This window comes from Nelusetta ayraudi, unplaced genomic scaffold (assembly GCF_046127955.1).
Source record: "Nelusetta ayraudi isolate G7.1 ecotype Tasmania unplaced genomic scaffold, CSIRO-AGI_Nayr_v1 ptg000010l, whole genome shotgun sequence".
NCBI lineage: Eukaryota > Metazoa > Chordata > Actinopteri > Tetraodontiformes > Monacanthidae > Nelusetta > Nelusetta ayraudi.
The window spans coordinates 438,867-454,710 of record NW_027466060.1 but is presented as its reverse complement, the minus strand read 5'-3'; the positions used below and the strand labels follow the sequence as shown (position 1 = coordinate 454,710).

The window sequence follows — 15,844 nt, the reverse complement described above, 5'->3', positions numbered from 1 at the left end:
CTCATTTTTCTTGGTACGAACTCCTTTAAATTCCCTACTGACTGTCCACTGTTATGACAGTGCTAAATAAAAATACCTGATCGAATGCAACCCTGCTTGACAACCTAATGACATTTCCATGGCCAGTGAAGGGTTAAGAAAATCAGGCTGGAGTGTTTGCTTTGCTTCACATCTATGGTCCAACATAAACCACCAACCCGTGAGAATGAATCACACAAAAGCCAGTAGAGGTAGAGGTGAAAAAGAAGAAAGTCGACCTGGATTAGTTACACCGTAAGAAAAAACAAAGCAGCGATAGTCAAACAGGCACTGGCATGAAACCCAGAAGGAAAATGTGGCAGATGACCTAGAAACACCAGAGAAAATAGGAGTGAACAAGTTTAAGAAGAAGGGACTGATGTGGCAGCAGCAAGAGTAAAGGCACAATAAAGAAAGGTGGAAACTGATGGTCTTGATGGTCTATGTTCCATCAAGGCCTAAATGATCAATTTTTAAAAATAGAATTTTTAAACACCCTGCTGTGTTCAACCAACAATCTGCACAAATAATTTCCAGGCCTCATAGTCCAATACGTGTCTAAATATCAATCAATAATGAGTGCAGGCGCTGATCACCTCTTCAATTGACTGACTTGACTGGACCTCATTTCGGCACCTCTGGGATCCTGAAAGCGCAGTGCGATAGATTTAGTGCCATCTGGTGGTAAGAAAGCATAATGCGAATACATGACGCACAGAGGTCCTGTCTTATTGCCAGAACAGACACACCCCACACCACATGAAGCTGCCACTGCTTTACTCTGCTTTACAATGAACATGCAGAGGCCCCACGTCACTGTACCAGATTGATTTATCAAATCAAGCCAGCATTCTGTATTTAATTCTTCAGGTGCATGACAACGATGAGCTCGAGATCTATGTGTTGTCTGCTTTTTCACCAGTGGTCACCATTCCTAACATGTAGCAGACAACTCAGTACTCACCTGGCATCAGGGACGTCTCTCTTCATCTTTAGCTTGTTGCTGTGGGTTCACTACAGTCTCTCCTTTTGCAGGTTTAAATTCTCCGCAGTGATGCTCTACTACATAAGCATGTCGCGGTGTCACCATGTCGTGTCGACAAGCCTCACTCAAAGTCACCCCAGCGTCCGACTTTGTTGTTCGCTAAAGACAAAATTGGCATCGCCATTTCCTATTGTACATGCCGGGCTCTGTACCTTACTGAAATGCCCACGAGGCGGGAATAGAGATGGAACAAAGCTGCTTCCAATAAGGTGTGGCTTTGTTCCTTGCCACATTGCTTCACCCCGAAAGCATTTCGTCTCTATCAGTAGAATCTGTCCGGGGAAAACCACACCAGTGTAGATGTTTCCTGTTATCTGACATCACGCTTGATCTCACATCTTCCTTTCACAAACTGCGATCAAGTTGAAGCAGATCCGTGACTACATGCGTGTTACTCCTTACAAGTGGACCTACTCCCGTAATTACAGATTTTTTAAATACTTGTACTGAGGTGGCAACTTTATACTTACTTAAGTGAAAGTATGATACTTGTATAAAATAATACTCTGGTAAAAAAAAAAATAAAGTACTGATTCCACTTATTCCACTTCAAATTTACTTGGGTAACATTATTATTTTTTAACCATTAATGAAACAATAGATGGGTTGATAATTTTACAAAAACTGTGACAATAATCTGGACTGAACTGAGGTCTCGCAAGACCAAAATTTGTCATCTTCTGTATCTTTTAAAGACTTTTAAACACAAAAAGTAACCACCGTGGTTTTTTTTTTCAAATGTAAGGAGTTGAAAGTACAGATATTTGTGTGAAAATTCAGGTAGTTAAAGTAATAAAACAAGTTGTCAAGAAAAGAAATACTCAAGTAAAGTAAAGATACTGAAAAAAAAATCTACTTTGTAATTTGTGACTTCTCTCCTCTGGTAGTGAATCATACTGGTTTACACACACACACACACACACACACACACACACACACACACACACACACACACACACACACACACACTTTGTATGCATGCAGATTGCTAGAGGGAGTCCCACACTACAGGCCTATAATTGCAGCTCCTCTGATTCGGATCTGGGAATCGATTTTGTGCCCACGCCGTTGCGGATGGTAGTTGTCTTTAGCTTCCCACAAGCCTTTCGGTGGATGGTGACTAATGGTAGGAAGCACAACAGACACACACACACACACACACAGGCGGGCCGTCACAGCAACACACGCCTAAGCGAGCCAGCAGCCAGTTGCGTGTCGAAAACTGGCCTCAGCACTCAGCAGTGAGTCGCCGCCGCCGCCGCACGTCGAGCAGCGTCAGCGGGGTGGGCGGGAGCAGGAGAGGCGAGCCACTGCTCTAGTTTCCCGCAACGGAGCAGATGCCGCCGCTAGGTCAGTGTTATGCCATCTATTAATAATAACGCAGCAGAAACAACCGGAGCACGGAGCGAGAGGAGGGGAAGCCCACGTCGCCACTTCTGCTTTTAGTGTGTTTGTGTGTGCGCGTCTTCTCCGGTTCAGCCAATCAACGGGACCCAAGCAGCGTGTATACAACGGCACTAAGATGAGATAGCCCTGCTCCACTGGAACCCGTCTTCTCGTTTTTTTTTGTTTAAAAAAAAAAATAAAAAAAAATATCCACCAGGCTTTTGGGGCTCTATTTCTCCACTGGTGCTACTGGTCCGGTCCACCACCTCCCTACTCTGACTCCCGGACAGTCAGAAGCTTCTCTCATGCACTTTTATCGCCGTCGACCATCTTCGGAGGCGGCTTGTTGGTAAACAGTGATCGGGTCCAGTTCGGCGAGGACTCTCCACTCCTGACGCATTGATGCACCCGTTCCAGTGGTGTAACGGTGAGCAGTCTTTATCTAAACACATGTGTTGTTGCATCGTGTCGTGATCAGGCTTGTGCGCGACAGAATGCATGTTGTTTTTGTTGTTGTTGTACGACAGACTGGCTGCCGTCGTGGCAGCACTGAGCGCTGGAGAAGAAGAAGGTTGGTATTGTCTCTCCATCGAGTTCCTCCTCCGAGGGTTTTTTTTTTTTTTTTTTTTTTTTCCCTGTGCCTCTAAATTTAGACATTTCCTTTGTGTGAAACGAGCAGATTGTCACACCTCATCAGTTTCAAGATTTTAATAAATAACTCGTGCGTGTGTCACTGTGAGGAACGCTTGCCATTTCCTGGCAAGACATTGCACTGAGTAAGTGTAACGCAAAAATAAATAATCAAATATATATTGGGCCCCATGAGGCCAAAAAAACTGAAGTTATTTTAAGGTGTCTGATGACAGTAGTCGCATTTGTTGACCTTGTTGCAAAAAAAAAAAAAAAAAGTCAAACGCCGGCCACATCTGCTTCCAGTTCTGTAGATGGAGTGTGCATCGATTGAGATGCCTCACGAAAGGATTGTGTGTGAGGATGAATGAGTGGGTTATAGATGATGGTGGATGGATGGAATTGATGTGAAGCAAGTGTAGAGCATCACATTCAGGGAGTCCAACAAATCGAAACAACACGAACAGAGAACCAGAAGTAAAAGTTTTCACACCTTTTTGCGGGAACCTTTTTTTTTTTTTTTTTCTTCCCCAGTATCACTATTTGTAAAAATGTGTACATTTTCAATATGCCCATGTGAACAAGAGCAATTAATGGCTCATTCAATACCATTTGAAAAGTCATTCACTATTTCCATCTGAAGCCCTCAAATGTCTGTTATTGGCGTAAACCCTGAATAATCCCACTGCCGCCGACTGACACACTGTGTGGCCTCTCACTCCTCTTCTCCCTCGAAACTAAGAGGCAAGTCTTGACAACCTCGCCGTCTCGCTTTTGTCTCGCTCGTGCTAAACACACCCCTCCTTTGCCGTGGCTTGTTGTGTCGGTGCGCCATTGTTGACCAGGTCAACATGATGGATTGGCGGTCGTTTTCCCCTGACTTTGCCTGTTTGAGTGCAGTGGCCGCAGCCGTGGCAGCCTCGTCTGCAGACTGTGATCAGACAGGAACAATTACTCCCTTTGTGTTGCCTGACTCCCCTGCTATTCATACTGAAAACAGTGCCGCACAACCACACACACACACACACACACACACACTCGCACACTCTCTGGAGTATCAAAGAGTGACATTCTGCGAGAGAAATGAAGCGGCATCACGCGGACACAGCTCAGCGTCCGCTCCTTGTGTGTCACCGCTCTGTCACCATGGTTTCGTCTTTTTCTACCCTGACGTGTGACACTTATGACTTTAACGCTGCAGACGAGACGACTTGGGCCTGAACAGGTTTAGTGCTTGAACCCCTTCCATGCAACACCCCCCTCCCCCCCACCCCCCCTGGAGCAGTCATGCAGGCAGACTCGAGTGTTTCCGCGCATGTGAAGTGTTGAATATTTGATGCAAAGTTCTGTCTTCGGTGCGAGAGGCAGCTTTGTGAAAACGTGGCATATATAGGCCAAAGAGCCCAGCAGACGTATTCGTAGGAGCTAACCGGGCGCTGCCACAGTCGAAGCGCGTGTTCACGGCTTCGCGGAGAGACTCGGCTGCCTTTGTGTCGCAAAAAAACACCTCCGTCCAAATGCAGATTCAGAACTTCAGCTAGCTAGCTAGCCTCTTTTCCCTTTTCTCCAGCATCTGCTACACTCAGTGCCATGGCAACGGGCCGCCCTCGACTGTGCCAATATATAGGTCAGCAGCCACGTAGGACTACACCCCCAGCAAAATAGCACATGTATATATATGGCTGTCTACCGGCCATACAAAAGGTGCAGGATAAACATGTAAGCACCCAGCCGTGCAGACGGTTGTCTGGCGCCCACAGACGCTGAATGTAAGTGCCCTAGATTTCAGATTGTGTGTCAGGAGCAGCTTCGCAGGTGATTTGTGCCATTATCTATTCAGTGACATGAATACAGAAACCCCCGACCCCCCACCCTCACACACACACACACACACTCACCTTGCTTTGTGTCTCATTACCTCCTGGTGATCTTATTGGTGCTGGTTCTTTATTCAGTGAAAAAGGGGTGATGGAAAAGCTTTCTTTATTTACATGTTCACCCCATGATGTTAGCCCAGCCGCCATGGCTGACAAAGAGTTTTTTTCCGTCATTCATATTCTGGATTTCTTATCTGTTGGATTCTGGTAATGTAAATTTCTTTTAGCTCAAAGTAGATAGAATAGTTATACGCATATTCATGACTCACTTCTAAGACACTGGAAAGGGTAGTTCCTTGTTCCTCGACAAAGCACAAATGCAATGTTGCATATCTGATTTTCATTATCAAATTCTGTAAAGCAACTGCTGACTGATGACAAAGACAAAAGAGGTTACAGAAAATACACAGATATTTAAAGAGAACCAGTCATCAAGACGGGAAAGCCAATGGTAGAGGAGTACAGTCATAAATGAATCAGTGCAAAGGATTCAGAGAAGCTGACAATATCTGAGAAAGTAGCTGAAAACGTATCTGGAAAATCCATCATCAGAGCTGTCGAGAAAACAAAGACTGAGCCTCAGGTCACGTTTTAGACTCTCAAAACACACTGTCCTATTTTCAATCCAGGCTTTAAACTCACAGCCTTCGCAACCGAAAGCCAATTAAAAAGATTAGAATCATAAAGAGAAGAACATGTTTTGGCAACCTTGTGTTTCTCAAGTTTGTTCATGGGACAAGCCGCCGTTACTCTTCCCTCCAAGACAAGTTGATCTTTCACAGTAAAAGTTGTGTTGAAGTAGAGAACCACATCATGCAAGGTAGTAGATTAAATCTCAGAATTTCTACTGACCACTTGCAACCTCAGAAAGCAACTGACCTCACACGAACTTCAGATGTCACAAACACTACATGGAAGTTATGATTAATGAGGAAATTCTTTTGCATTTTATCTTGACCCTCATATGTATTTATGACCAAGATATGAGATCGGATTGAGCGTATTTGCTGTTTTGGGACTTCAGAATTGCTGTCAAGTCAAAGATAAAACTTTCATTCGTCACTGTGGCTTTGCTTTTGTGAAAGAACAACCAAGTACTCTCAAGGCTTATCTTATCCTTTGAATCTCTAAAAGCTGTAATCTTTACACATATATTATTGTGCTGTGACGACCGGAAGCCTGTGATGCACACTAAAAACAAAGAGTGACACTGAGATGGGCCTTTAAATGAACAGCAATTTTTGTTCAGCAAATTCAAGAGATTGCCTTGTACTCATAACCAATCTGTGCTTTGTTCACACGATTATTTGGACAGTGTTCGCTGAGTATCCACGGAGCATCAAGGACTCCCTGGCAATCGATTACCTCTCTCTGAGAGAAGTTATTTAGCAACAGATCTTGAATGGGCAGCCATCGACAAGGCCCCATAAATGAAGCGTTGCAGCTCATTCAGCGAGAGTGGAGCTGAGAGGTGGGAAATATTGATCCTATCATGGCAATTTCCTCTGTGAGGGAGCAGAAATGTCAAATACAAATGTCAACGTGTCACTTCGGCCGCAGGTTTGACACAAAACAGTACATCTGATTTAGGAAGAAGAAGAAAAATGCGGTGTGAGAAAATAGTGCATGCCAATGGAATCTGACAGCGGTAAAGGTCCCCGTGCATCCAAACTTTCAGGGCCTTTTTTCTTTCGCTCTTGCAGTTTTAATTGTGCTCCCATCAGACGTTTTCCTTTTCATGAGACTGGCATGCGCAGTTGATTCTTATAATCTTTGGACTGTTTTTAGGCACCAAGACTGCCGTGCTCAAGGTTTAATCAGCTGACCTAGCCTTTGACCTTTTGGACCATAATGTCTTATATATTTTATATGAATCATCATGTAGGTGACCTCAAAGGATGTTTGTTTGGCCCTGCCTTGTTCGCTGAAGCATGTATTGACACCGGTATTATATTTCATTGCTGTGCAAATGACACCCATTTAAATGTTCTGGTGAATCTACTAAATACTTTCCAGATGCTGTGTTTTTGTGCCGGATAAAATAAACTCCCTCACCCCGACGCCCAAAGAAAAACAAAACACTCGCTACAACAAGAATTTGCTGTTGTTAACCACAACCTGTAAACACGTAAGACATCTGGGTCGATCAGATTTCAACTCTCTTGCCACTGACCAAAATAAAGGAATTCTAGTGAGCCTTAAATGTCATTGTGTTTTGTCAGAAGTGGGCTTTCTTTACGTATGAAGAGGTCAGTGTTCGACAGAGGTTTTGTTGTGGACAAAAAAGAAGGAAGTGAAACCGCAGAACTTTGCTCTTGACTTTGACAAGATTTTGGTGAAACGCTGCAGTGCATTGCATTCACCCAGTCAACTTCCATGTTTTCTCAAGACTCTCTGTGGATAACCAAAAGATTTAAGATACGGGGCATCTGGTATGACTCTTATAACTTATGCACTAAAATTGTTCAGCTTTGTAAACAACGCAACGCAATGATCATTCCAGAGTTTCCTGTCCACCCGGCCAGCATGTTTTTGTATTGCGCGAGGAACCTTGAGAGACACATAAAGCTTTAGAGAATAAGGAGAGTCTGATAAACATGTTTCTTGCTTCACCCGTTTGATCGCTGAGGCAAATTGCAGCCATTTGGTTTTTGATAACCAAGAATCAGGCGCTTTTTCTTCAATGATTAGACAATGTAGGATCCTCTGTCACTGATTACTACACTGTCCGAGAGAGAAGCAGTGCTCATCAGCAAAATCAGCTTGTGTTTGATCGAAGTGGAAACCTGCAGAGACCGTCTTTGTCTGCTCAGTCGTGCTGCCTATTTTCCTCAGGGGGTTGATACCAGCAGACTGTGGTGACTCCTTCCTAAATTTCTGTTCACTATCTCTGGCTGAGTTGATGTGACCCCTGTTTCAACAGTTCTTCTTGCAGACACTCTTTTTGTGTTGGTGTTCTTGCAGATACACAGTGTATGACAGTGTGCTGGATGGACAATGTCTCTTTGTCTTTGTGTCTCTCTCCTTCCCTCTAATCTTTTGTCTGATGTTCTGTCTTGGAATTAACAGTTCCTTTTAATCTTTATGTGCATGGCGATGAATGTAATGAATACGCCCTATCAAGCACTGCTCATCATGAACCCGCGTGACGTCATGCCACATTTGCTCCTCCGTCCTCACCCACCCTCCCCCCAGCCTCTGCCCCTGACCTTGAGAGCGGCGCTAGAGTGATAATGTTTTCCACGCTAAAGCAAACACATGTGAGTGTAGCGAGGGAGCATGTAGGATGAGACAAAGAAGGGGACTTTTAACAGGAGAACGCCCCCGTGTTTGCATTGGTGCACATTGGAAAGTTCTCTTTGAGTGCACAGTTTGGACATGAAGACAGTTTTTGCATCTGAAATGTCTTTCTACTGTCAGTTTATATATAATAATGTATATATACATATGCATACATAGATACATACGTGTACATGAGATTAAATGTACACTATACAGACAGACAGTGGGACCTGAATTTAACATTACGTTAGAAGGGAGATATGCTGCATTATGGGATTGTGATGAGCAGTAGTGCAAATATCATAGGTCTCCTGAAACACTTTTTCATCCTCTGTAATGTCTCACCGCAGCAATGCGACGGTCTCGTCAAGGGACCCTGCAGCGGCCATCTTTCTTTACCTTATCCGAGTCTCCATGTCTCTGTGTGGTGGCTATTGTGATGCAACAATAGAGATGGCACAGCTGCCCACACTGCTAAAATATGCGCGTGTGCATGTGTACACTCTTTGTGTAAGGTTTTCACTTGTTCTTGGCTAGTGCCCTTCCTGATTTTGAACATCGCCTCTGTCTTTGTTCAGGGTGCTTCTGTGGTCTGGGACTGGTTTACTCCAACGAGTCGTGCACAATGCCGCCCATCACCTTCCAGGACCTGCCCCTCAACATCTACATGGTTATCTTCGGGACGGGCATCTTTGTGTTCATCCTCAGCCTCATCTTCTGCTGTTACTTCATCAGGTGAGCAGGAACAATCCCAACATGATACACAACTAAACTCTAAAGTCCAATTTATTGATATTATTATTGAGATGTCACGATGAAGCAGTGCCGGGGAGGTAGTTGTGCCAGTGTTTTTAAGCATTTTAGTGTGAGACGACGAAATGAGGCATTTACATTTTTCGACAAGAGACTGCATTGTATTTTACGAGGCCCTATCAAAGAGCTTTCTCTTTTTTCAATTTCTTTCTTTACATTTTGGATAATATTGTTTGTGTCCATGTTTAAAAATCCAATGGATTATAGTTGAGCGAAGCCTTCTGACTTAAATGATCTATAGCCTCGTGTGTGCTGATTGTAGACATTAATATGACATGAAAAGTCTATGAAGGAGAGCCGGCATCACATTGAGCACAGTCACAACCAATTAATGACAAATCAGTGATTCTACAGAATTTACTGGAAGTGAATTATATATGTTGTTGGCTTCTGGCTAGACATGATACTTACCTAGAAGTTATTTGTGTGCAGTGTTTTCTGTTAAGGCGAGGAAATGTGTTATGTCACTGCGCGTTCAGGGCAGAAACCGAGTGAGAAGGGGAAGAGGAACAGGGTGACCTCCCCTGCTGTTGACTATGAACTCCCTGATGAGCTGGAGGGACATTTGTGTCTGAAGGACGGGATGTGAGGCAACAGGAAGCAGCCCATCACAATGTGTGAGGACAGCAGAGAGGAAAACTGCAGAGAAACTCTGCTCAGAATAAACATGGCCCGAATAGCACCCAGTGGGAGTTCACACACACGAAAAAAAATTGTGCTAGAATGTGTGCAGTGTTTGAAAGCTCTGAGGGAAGTGTTGTCACATGTGGAAAGGTTTGGGTTTTTTTCCTCTTGGAGTTATCCTCGGAAAAACTGAGAATCTGCATATGTGCAAAAAATGAGAACGATTGACAGAAACCGCAGTCAATCGTTAGAAAAACATCCACCACTGTCACCCAGTGTTGTTTGTTGCGTTTGTGTTGAGCTCTTGTGGAAACAAGGAAGCAAGAAGAAGCTGCTCGGAAACAAATGGCTGAAGAGATGCTGAAGAGATCAGTTTGGACTCTCTTATAGCTGCAGTTTTATCACAACTGGGTGGTTTTCCCATTGATCAGCGCCGATGTCTGTTTTCTGTGGCTCTGTGAGTCGCTTTGATGCAAATTCAGTATTCTCCACCTGGCTAAAGTAGAAAAAGACCACAAAATCTCCATGTTTTTTCTTGAACATGGTAACAATATACTGTAGTTTGCCTGCCCTTTTCTAGACATCCTCTGCAGGCTTTTTTTTTTTGGTAGATGTACATGAGAGAAATTGAGGAAATGTTCCATCTGGTGTTTACATAGCTTCCATACTGAAAGTGTGCAACCCTGCGATGTAAACAGACAACAACACATTCCATCATCAGGGGAGTTATAGAGTCTCATCCAGATGGAGAGGTGAAACAAGTCCACAGTGTTCAGGAAGGGCTCTGTCTAGCTCGCCAGGTCAGAAATCGTGAATTGTTGTTGTGTAACGCTTTTCACAGAACCTCATTTCTAACTTTGGTGAATATAATCTACTCCTGCTACAGCGGTTATACTAAATAGTTAATAATTACCACTAAATAATGAAGTGAAAATGAGTGTTCGCAGTAGAAGTGGGTCACTTGGATTTTACATTGACGCCTCCAGATCACACTTGAGTTATGAACTGCAGTGTGATCAGTCACTGCTCTATAACCATGAGTGTTGGTTTAGTCTGACCTTTGCTGCTACATTGACCGTCGCAATCTGAGGGAAGCTGAGAACTTTCCAAAGAAAAGGAATCCTAACCACTGAGTCACTTGCATCTGCCCCCGTTTATACATGTGATTGCAGGATGGTTTGCAGACAGGGTGATTCATCAGAAGATCAGTGGAGCGGTGTTTCCTTTAGTCTTGCTTTGGCATGGCCTATTTCACCAGCCAGCCAAGTTGCCAAGTTATTTTTTTAAGGGCCGTCTCTATCAGTTCTTCAGTGTAACATTAGCAGACAATACCTAGACTTTCCAAACCTGCCTCAATAATATTTTCAGCTTCACTTTTCTCTAACTGACTGCCATTAGTAATAATCAAAAAATAGTTGTGAAGCGATTTCACAAAGGGCTCTGACACCACATGCTTTCCTCCCTCTCATAAAACCTTTTTCTTTTCTCCTTCCAAACATGTGAAAGCGCAAACATTTTAGCCAATCGTCAGCCAATCAACAGTCATCACAAGCTAGAACCTGTAAGCAGCGGGATAAATAGGCTATTTTATGGAGATTTATAGACACACCAACTGAGTGAAAATGATCGTTCCAAGCTCCTCCGGTGAAGTCCAGGACGAAAAATAACAGTCCTGAAATCTGTATAACATCGGACCTTTGAATTTCAAAACAGGATGCAGAATGATGTTGAATTAGGGAGTGTTAGGCTGTATACACGCAGCTGTATGAAGGGTTCGGAACACAATGGCTGAGCCCAAGCTCTGCCGCTCGCATCATTATCGCGGCATGGGAAACCTCGGCACATGCGGAACGTGTATCCTCACATTGTTCCACCCCGGGGGACTGGCATAAACAAGAAACCGGGCGACAGAAACAACAAATATAGCATCACACCGGCGAGAAGGAGAAACTCAGTGTGGTCACGAGCGAGCAAACAGACGTTCACCTTTTATCTCGGCCTGCTCGCGCCACGCTTTGGCGCTCAGGCTCAAATGTGAGACACGGTGATAGACATTTGGAGTCTATGTTTAGTTGTGCATAAAGCAGGGGTCCAGAAATAGCCCGTCTGAACAGACGCAGCTTGCCAAGTGATAACGATCTGCTCTCCATTGTTGGTTTTGGGGGCGTAGCGTGACTCAAAGGGGCCACACACTTATTTGTCTTGTTTGTGTGTGCGTGGTTTGTGTGCGGGTTAGCGTCTGTCTGCAAGTTACATGATCACTCGCGAGCAGTGTGCGTGTGAGGAGTGTGAGGGTGCAAGCTCTTGAAGGATTTGTGGGAACAAGCACTTGAGAGCACACCCAACAGTTACACATCTCCCATTACACACAGTCCCGTCCTTTAGCCGCGCCACCGAGTCTTAACCTGAGGATAATTATCTGCCGCTCTTAAATTTAACCTGTTAAATTAAGAATTTGCTGTTATATAACTATAAAAAAAAGAACCACATTTCCATGTCAAAGATGGTCCAAAGTAAATTCAGTAAAGTGTATTTGTTTTTAACCTCAAAAGTGCTCATGAAGTCTCAAAGGAGAACACTTCTGACTATGAAACCTCCAGGAAATAAACAGTCATGATAGAAAGAGGCCTCATGAGTGTTGTTTTCATAGGCAGCTCTCAATAGTGGGAAGGGTTTGAATGAAAACTCGGTATTCATACAAAATTCTATGCAAAACTCATCCATCAATCAATTAAAACAGAGAGAGAATGGGAAGTATGACAGATGCATTATTCAGACCAGTATTCAGATCATTCAGAATGTGAACAAAGCAACTTAAAAAAAACGTCTCACTCTGTTCATCCACAGCAAACTCCGCCACCAAGCCCAGAGTGAGCGTTTTGGATACAGAGAGGTAAAACTGAGAGCAGCTGTCTGTCAATATCCAGAGATAAATAATAGATGAATTATGTCCAATCTTTGACCTGGTTTTTCTCTTCCCACCTACAGGTTGTTTTAAAAGGAGACCCCAAAAAATTAAGTCTTCATGGGGTAAGAATCAATTTTTGAACAGATTTTCATCATCTTGAATCCGTCTAAGCAAAGCCATTGACGTAATGCGCGATGATGTCGCTGATCTTCACACCTCTCGCTCGCTCTTTCTCCCCCCCTGTTCTGTCTGTCACACAGCAGACATGCGCCGTGTGTTTGGAGGACTTCAAAGTGAAAGACGAGCTGGGAGTGTTGCCATGCCAACATGCCTTCCACAGGAAGTGAGTACAATTATCAGAGTTTTTCTCTTCTTTTTTTTTTCTTCCCGCGGCGGTCTTGTCTGAGCTGACCTTCGTCCACTATGAATGGAGAGCATTTTGACTGCAGCCGCCGCAGGAGCTCCTGTCTGCCAGCACTGACATTTACGAATGAAAGAGGCGGCGGCAATAGTCACAGTTTTGCATGTTCACAGCTGATGGAAGCAGTGATACGACGCAGGGAAGCATGTCCGCATGTCCGCATCCTGGCTGTCCTCAGAACAATCGCACACCCATTTCCGACAGTCGTGTCAAACACCAAGAGTATTGTAGGGAACAGACGGTGATTTCGAGTTTCCACACAGGAAAAATGTATTCGAAATTGGGGATTTTTCTTGTGGTCACTTAGCAGAAGTATTGGAAACAATGCCCTTTAAGTTCCTCAGGCAGGGTTTCACAAGATAAACTTTGATTTGAATGTCGCATGAGAACGTTCAATTCATAGGACAAAGAGACAATGGCACAAATCTGAACCTCCATCCATGATGATGTGGACAATTGAAATTATTTTGAATTGAAAATTGGTCATTTCACCTCTTTGGTGTCTGTGTTGCAAAACGTGCAGTATTTCACAGGCCACAGTTTCCACATGTTTGAAGTGTCCTTGGGCAAGACACTGAACCCTAAATTGCTCCAAATGGGGATGGCAGTACCTTGCATGGCAGCAGCCACCCATTGGTGTATGAGTGTATGAGTGAATGGGTGAATGAGAGGCCATTGTAAAGCGCTTTGGGGTACCGTGAAAGTGCTGGAAAGTGCTATATAAGTGCAGTCCATTTACCATTTACCATTCAGCATCATTGATGAATTCTCCTGTCGCCCGTGTCCTTCCTGTCAGGTGCCTGGTGAAGTGGCTGGAGGTCCGATGTGTCTGTCCCATGTGCAACAAGCCCATCGCGGGACCCCCAGAACAGCACCACAGCATAGGGACCCTGTTGGATGAACTGGTGTAACCTCTCGCCTCCTGCCACCAGCTGCGACCAGGGGGAGGCGCAGTCGACCTGGGCAAAACCAGCTGGTATATTTAGGCGACTACAGGATGGGGGGTGGGGGGGGGGGGTGCTCTGTTTATGCAGTCAGAATTGTTCTTTTTTTTAAACAGAAAAAAAAAAAAAAAAAAAAAAAGGTTGTAAACAATAATGGTAAACAGGGGTAACCTAGTTGCCATCTAGAGAGGGACTCTGAAAGATGCTGTTGCCTGGCAACCGCCTCCGAGATGGCAGCGCGACACCTTGTAGTGTCTGAGAGATTATCTCCACCCACCCACATATCACCCCCATCTCTCTCACACACACACACACACACACGGCCGCCCCCACACGCATCCTCCAGGGAGGTTAACGACACCGCAGGGTGAAGAGACACCGTTTGGAGATTTCATGGCGATGGAGGACCCCCCGGACTCCCACTGACGGAGCACGTTCAGCCGGTCACTGGCGTGAGACTGAGTCCATCGCGGCTTGTTAAAAGCTCTTTTGGAGAACATGAAACATGCTTTTTTTTGTATCTCTTGGAGAAATTCCCAAACAATACGACCAAAACTACAAGACAGCGTGTTTTCCTTAATGATACCATAACGCCGACGGGATTGTTTTCAAAACTGACGATGGAAATAAAAGTCATTTGAACAGATAAACATGCTTTCAAGAGACCCGAACCAAACGACTGGTGTCAACCCAGAAGAAGCAGTTTCGGCTCTGGTCCCACATGTAGCAGATTGATTGGCGTTGTTGCGCTGACAACACTGAGTTGATGCGCATGCACATCCTCATTGGTGGCTTCACCTTTTCTTGTCCCGGCTGTTTTTGTTGTTGTTGTTGTTGTTGTGTTTGTGTGAAGGGATCTGACACTGCCGTCCTCTCACTTGTTTCAGTTTGGTCCTTATGTCGAGAATTCCTGTGTTATGTTGCACTATGTATTTATATACACACGGACACTCACAGAAACATTCACAATGCCTTTGGGACTTTACGTTGCGGCGCTAGTCCCCTTGTATTTTTATTTGATTTGGCTTTTTGTTCAATCTTCTGTAACAGTTGATGGCATGAGATGCTGCTTTATCTGCTGGCAGAGGGAGCGGCAGTGCGTAGCTGCTGTTTTGTGCTGTGAATTCGTCGGGGATGCATCTCACTGTCATGCGCAACATTTTATTTCGGTGGTATTATTGACTGTGATTCTGTTTGATATTTTTCCGTAATAGTTCCTTGTTTATTTTTGATGGGAGGTGGATTACAGCGACGTCACTGCCTAAATTGTGCACCGAACTCACAGAGCACATTGTCCAGAAACAGAAGCCAACCTTCTCTCCAGTTTCAAGCCAAACACAAGAGTGAAAGAGACGAACAGCAAAGGAGAGAGGGGAGACAGAAAAAAACAACTTATCTACAGGCATTTTTGACAGCGTGCAAAAGGGAAACATTCACTCTGATTCTTGCCACATTCCACATTTTGTAACCCTAGAGATGTAAATAACTTGGTATTACAATAAATGCAGTTGTCTGTTTTGCTCATTTTGTCTTCGCTGTTCTGTGTTGGTTGTCTAGTGCCACCTTCAGGAGGGAGTAGGGAGGGGAATCTTTTTTTTCTTTTTATCTCGCCATTTGTTAAATGCTCAATTTGCATAAGTCCTAGTAACATGTAAGATGTAACATGTTTTAAAGAAAAGTAGTTGATCGGTGGTTTCCGACATCCCACTGGATCTCTCGCCTTTCTTAAACCAGCTGGGATGTCCATTTAAATATGACATAAGAAGCCTTTCAGCTGCATCGTGACAATCTGTTCTTCCTTAAACCACACAATTTTCAGAAGGGACATGGTGAGATTTGGTTTGACTTTCAATGTTTTATGGCCACTGATGACTAAAGACTGTGGTGGTTCCGTGT

The 15,844-nt window shown here is 44.2% G+C and overlaps 1 protein-coding gene across 2 annotated transcripts; it reads left to right on the top strand.

The window, feature by feature from the left end:
- Positions 1 to 2,143: 2,143 nt before the first annotated feature.
- On the top strand, positions 2,144 to 15,472 carry rnf122 (ring finger protein 122). Of its 2 annotated transcripts, none has more exons than XM_076019452.1 (6): positions 2,144 to 2,876; positions 8,817 to 8,973; positions 12,523 to 12,568; positions 12,664 to 12,705; positions 12,847 to 12,926; positions 13,801 to 15,472. In XM_076019452.1, exons 1-6 carry the CDS (start codon positions 2,852 to 2,854, stop codon positions 13,913 to 13,915), a joined length of 465 nt encoding a protein of 154 aa, XP_075875567.1. In that variant the 5' UTR covers positions 2,144 to 2,851; the 3' UTR covers positions 13,916 to 15,472. The 2 variants fall into 2 exon arrangements, with proteins under 2 accessions (XP_075875567.1, XP_075875566.1); XM_076019451.1 differs by having other exon boundaries at positions 2,146 to 2,876; positions 12,844 to 12,926.
- Positions 15,473 to 15,844: the final 372 nt, after the last annotated feature.